This window comes from Hypomesus nipponensis, chromosome 23 (genome assembly GCF_054491055.1).
Source record: "Hypomesus nipponensis isolate SF chromosome 23, ASM5449105v1, whole genome shotgun sequence".
In the NCBI taxonomy this organism is placed as follows: domain Eukaryota; kingdom Metazoa; phylum Chordata; class Actinopteri; order Osmeriformes; family Osmeridae; genus Hypomesus; species Hypomesus nipponensis.
This window is the reverse complement of record NC_140383.1, coordinates 24,580,762-24,586,173: the sequence shown is the minus strand read 5'-3', so window position 1 is coordinate 24,586,173 and position 5,412 is coordinate 24,580,762. Positions and strand designations below refer to the sequence as shown.

The following is a 5,412-nucleotide window of genomic DNA, read 5'->3' as shown; positions in this document are numbered from 1 at the left end:
AAGTCTACAGCGCTGGGGATTCCCCGAGGGAAGTTCCCAGCGCAAAGTAAACTATGTAAAATGTACATTTGTAGACATACTCCATATCCTCTTCTGAACTTCATATTATTTGTAGGCCACATGAAGAACAAGAAGGTATCGAGGTGGCAAAACAATATTGTGAAATATTTCTAATGAAGGTAAGTTTCTACTATTGTAGGCGAAGTCATGATAGCTGAGCGTCGAGTCTTTCCCCATACTAAAAAGGTACGAAAACAATCAACGCTAAATAACGTTTATAACAACTTTACAAACACATACTTTTCGATACCAAATACGGAACTGTGTTGGAGACAATTGTGACTCGTTATATTCGCCAGTGTATACTTGAACACAAATGTTGCAATAACTTAACAACATAGCTTTATCTTGAACTGACTTAGCCAGTTGACGTACTCGATGGACGTTTCTTATGCTGTCTGTTAACTGATGACCAATTAGTGAAATCACTTAAAAATGTTGTTTAACCTGTGTGTGGTACTGTAGGTCTCAATTAAACGCAAAACTAAATTTCCAGGACATGCCAAACAAGCAGAACAGAAAAGACCAAAACCTCTTTGGTTGAGCTGAACTAACCAACTGCTTAGAGACGTTACATTGACTTTCATGATATTTTCTGATATTCAGAATAGATCCGACTGTGTACTGTGTGAGTGTACTGACTGTGTCAGTTGTTGACCCATAGATAGATAAATAATAAATAATATAAATAAACATATATTTTTGTAAAAAAAAGGCAAGTGCTATTCTGAGCGTTTTTTGAAACCCCATATTTACAGACTGACCCCATTTCGAAGATGATATATATCATTGCCTTATGCTGGACCCAAAAATGTACATTAACAATAACATTATATGAAGGTTTATATTTCATTATGAAATTCAAGCGACTTTAAACGTAATCCATGCCCTCAACAGCCCATAATAAGTTTGTGCTGAACTGCTGCAATGCGTTTTGTGAACCTTGTGGCCCTGTTTGGGATGTGCGGACCAAGAGCTCATGCCTGCTGTGTCCGTGATGACTGTGGAGCCCGCGGGATGGAGAGGAACATCGGAGAGCAGCTCAACAAAGCCTTTGAAGCTTACCGGCAGGCCTCCATTGAGAAAGACGGTGCCAAAAGGGAACTTCAGCAGAAGGTATGACATTGACAGAATCTACCTCTGAGAAGAACCAGTCAGCCTGTAAAGCTGTCTGCACACTGCGCTGCACTGCAGTGTGATCACTCACCAGTAATAAACAACAGCAGCTGTCTTTATTATTACATTTACATTCAGTTATTTAGCAGACGCTTTTATCCAGAGCAACTTCCAGTAAGTACAGGGACATTCCCCCCCGAGGCAAGTAGGGTGAAGTGCCTTGCCCAAGGACACAACGTCATTTGGTGTGGCCAGGAATCGAACTGGCGACCTTCAGATTACTAGCTTTAGCCCGATTCCCTAACCGCTCAGCCACCTGACTCCCTATTATCACTTCCTAATCATAAGTGATTAATCATTAGTTATTGTTGGATCTCTAAATACTGATTTCACAAGACACGCCACCATGTGTTTTCTTGTCCTAACAGTTTTGTTGTGTTATTTTGTATATTGTTTGCCATGTACGTAAGCCATGGCTACCACATAAACATACAACCAGTTATACAATAGACATGGCTGCATTACATATAACAGAAATGCCTTCCTCTTGCAGACTGAGAGTTACGAACGATACATCCAGCAACTTCTGAAACAGATCGAGGACCAGAAGCAAAAGATTTTCAAACTTGAGGCTCAGTTGATATCTAACCCGTCAACAGGTTAGTGGGAAACATACATGACTTTCCATAAAATCATCTATTTAAGATCAAATATGTTTGAAGGTTGATTGTAGTTTTAGTCTGTATTTATTTTAATCATGACTTAAGTCTATCTTAAACATGTTTAAAAACATTGTGTCAGGATTTGTCTGTGTTTATTTGAAAATTAGGAGAGGTGAAATTAAAGGAAGAAGCTGCACTGCCTGTCAATCATCTCCTTGACAACACACAGTTCCATAGGAGCCTGCTCTGCCCGGTATGTTTAGCACATCTCAAACTGTTCTATCACATCCACAGTTTACTATTAGATTTACAATAATAGTACGTTTAGATTTCACATAATTAAAAAGTAATTTGTGCACTCATGCACACACACACCACACACACACCACACACACACCACACACACACCACACACATATATTTAAGCGCCACAAATAGTTTGCTATTAGTTGTGCACAGTGGGCGAGATAACTGTATTCTCTTGTGTTCTTCATAGAGTTCATGCCAGCGAACAATAGCTCCACTTCCTGTAGCATAGGACATCTTTCATCTGGTTCCTGTTATCAGTGTCGCAATGTGTCATTTGAGCTTCCAACATCAGTGTCTTCATGATTTCTTACTGAACTTTTGTGACTGTGAACACTGAGAAATCTGTTTCACGTATGTCTTCAAGGGTGGAGGTGAAAATTAGGCACTTCTCTTCACAGTTTAGACTCAGTCAGCCACTTCTGCTGTCTGTCCAAATACTAAATCTACCATCTAATAATTGAATCTAAAAACTGCACAAATAGACAAGGCAGTACTTTGTTTTACCAGTAGATGGGGTTAGAGGATAATATCAGCATTGGTTCCTTAAACTATCCTTCCACCCAAAGCAACATGCTTTAAGAGATCACAGGCCACAAAGATTTTTAGTATGCCATGTAGGAAATCAGATATCTTCTATATCTATTCTGTGATATCTTCTTTGTGTTATATCTATATTTGCTTTATTCTGTGAGCACATAATGAACAAAACAGGCTTTTTATCAGTTGGGAGTTACAATTGAAGGGATGTTTTTGTCATTTAAAGTTTGTGTCTGTTTTTCAGGAGGTGAATATGGAGCCTGCTGTTGCTCCACCTCAGATGTTACCTGTGAACAGCAGGATGGACAAGTATGAGGCCCGCTCAGTCCACCAACATGGCGTTTATTTGATCTAAAAACCCTGATTCTTGCTTTTCTTTCTTTGTCTCGTAGCAAACATGTCCTGGAGGCATTCAAAGCCCTTCAAGGGAATTTCCATCAGATACAGACTTTAACAAGAAGACAGAAAGATCACCTTAAAAGATTTTACAGAGGAAATGATATGACAAATGGTAATGTTTTTTTTTTTTTTTTTTACAAAATAGACCCTTGTTGCGTTTGGGGTGGAAGTCTAATATCACAATCCAGTGCTCGTCTCTGGCCTAATTTAATTACAAAAGAGAAAATATTAGTATTTTTTCACAATCATAATTACTTTATATATGTCAGTACACAATTAGACTCATTATGTCTTAGACTTGTTCTTGAACACAATTCAATAACAACACCTTAACCACAAGTAGACATAATTACCTCGTTGGCCTCCTGAACTATGCCCGTCCACCTGTGTGGAAATACACAGAACGGATAAACACATTTAATTATTCCACGTTAATTCAGGGATGTGGATCTTTGAACAGGAGTGACAGTGTTTTTTTCAAACATCCATTCTGTGTCTTTTCCATTTTCCATAGAATATACAGAGAATAACCTTCGTCAAGGACAATGTCCCTGGCGAACATTTCTAGGCGAATGCCATGCAGCTGTGTGTGTTCTCAATGAAGTCACTTGATCATTAGTCAGTCAAATAGCTAGGTTAGGGTTAGGTAGGTCGTTAGTTGTGTTTGTGTCGTTGCGTGAAGTTATGGTGAGACTGTTTGTGTTTGCCGTCGGACAGAGCAACAGTTCTCCATGCCCATCCAGTGTACGGACGGGACAGCGGAGGGGGGGGGGAGCCCGGCGCCCTCAGGCCTGCCCCGAGGGTTGGCCCCCCAGCCGCCGCGCGTCCCCCTGGCCCCCCCGGACCCCCGCGGAGTCGACCCGGAAGACAGGGACCTGGACGAGTCCCTCACTAAGCTCAGTGTCAAGTTCCCTCCTTCCACAGACAGTGAATACGAGTTTCTGAACAGCACCCCAGACAGACAGCTGGCTCACCTGGGGCTGGCTCACCTGGGGCCGGCTCACCTGGGGCCGGCTCACCTGGGGCCGGCTCACCTGGGGCCGGCTCACCTGGGGCTGCAGTCGGGGAAGCGGCCCGCCGTCAGCAGCATAGCCACAGTGCTGGATGAGGAGGTGTCTGGCGAGCGCAGCGCCCAGTTGTCCTTCCCCACGTCTTCCTCCGCCCCCCGCTCCCCATCACAGCCCCACGCTCACCTGCGGGACAATGTGCGGGGACCCCAACAGGTGAGATGCACAGGAAGTGCTCATTTGGGCAGGGGAACAGTCATATTCTCAAGTGCAGTTTTGGGCTGATTGAGAGAGAGGGTAAGGTAGAGAAAGGTAAAAGCATAAGGAAAATTAACATTCAAATTTCTGTCAAATTTCCTCTTAAACTGTTATTGTTGGGGAGATGTTGAATATTGTCCTCAAGTTTGAGTTTGGATGACCTCACACATTATACTCTGAGATATCCCATACGCTCGTCAACATGAATATGCAACATTACAAGAGAGCGGGGCAGCCAGATATGTTAGGGCAGCGGCCTCAAGTGGGACACAACTTTGCTTGTCTTCCCCTGGGTACCATGTAATTCACCATCCCAATCCAAGCCACATACACAGTCCCAAGTAGGCGAGTGCAAGCGAAAGATAAACTCATGAATAATCCAGGGTTGTGCTGTGCGCCCCTGTCCTCGCAGCCCCTCTGGAGCCCTGTGCTGTGCTGTGAAGAAGCCCCACAAGGCAGCCTGGAGGAAGGGCACAGCAGCCCGAGTGACTGTGCTTTCTGCCATGAGGTGGTGCCGCCCCAGCAGTGGAACAGCCACCTTTACTCCCACTTCAATAAGGGAGCAAGGAACTGACTGCAGAAGTGGTTGCTTTGGCCGTACAATACAACAGTAAAGCCTCCAGGATGAACCTGGTTTCTTTGTGTCTCTGTTGCCCCACGGAAGGGTGAGCATGCCAGGCGGAGGGGGACCAACACTGCCGGTTGCGATGGGACTTAAATCCGCTCTCAGTCTTTTATTTAACTAAATGTTGAACAAAAAAAGGAGAAGTTGAATGGTACTGTACATTTGACAGCTTTTATTTTTTGGTTTTGTAAAGGATAATTTTGGCACAGTACTTAATAAAGATATCATTAATCTTACCAGGCTGTTCCATTTTATGGCAGTTTAATTTATCAGACAGTGGAACATTGTCTTCAGAAAGTCCTAAAACGCAGGCTTTAAGAGTGTTAAATAATCCATTCATTGTACTTAATAAACAGAATCATATTTTAACTTAATGTCAAGGTAGGTTTAAGTAGGCCTGCATATTAAAAAAAAACACACACCAAACTGAATATTTTTT

The 5,412-nt window shown here is 42.8% G+C and overlaps 1 protein-coding gene across 4 annotated transcripts; it reads left to right on the top strand.

Moving 5' to 3' along the window:
* Window positions 1-5,209, top strand: tank (TRAF family member-associated NFKB activator). Of its 4 annotated transcripts, none has more exons than XM_084689773.1 (8): window positions 1-179; window positions 1,035-1,176; window positions 1,730-1,835; window positions 2,006-2,091; window positions 2,929-2,993; window positions 3,077-3,195; window positions 3,801-4,306; window positions 4,761-5,209. In XM_084689773.1, the coding sequence occupies exons 2-8, from the start codon at window positions 1,078-1,080 to the stop codon at window positions 4,920-4,922; spliced, it is 1,143 nt and encodes a 380-aa protein (XP_084545899.1). In that variant the 5' UTR covers window positions 1-179; window positions 1,035-1,077; the 3' UTR covers window positions 4,923-5,209. The 4 variants fall into 4 exon arrangements, with proteins under 4 accessions (XP_084545899.1, XP_084545898.1, XP_084545900.1 ...); XM_084689772.1 differs by having other exon boundaries at window positions 958-1,176; XM_084689774.1 differs by lacking the exon at window positions 1-179 and adding an exon at window positions 229-246.
* Window positions 5,210-5,412: the final 203 nt, after the last annotated feature.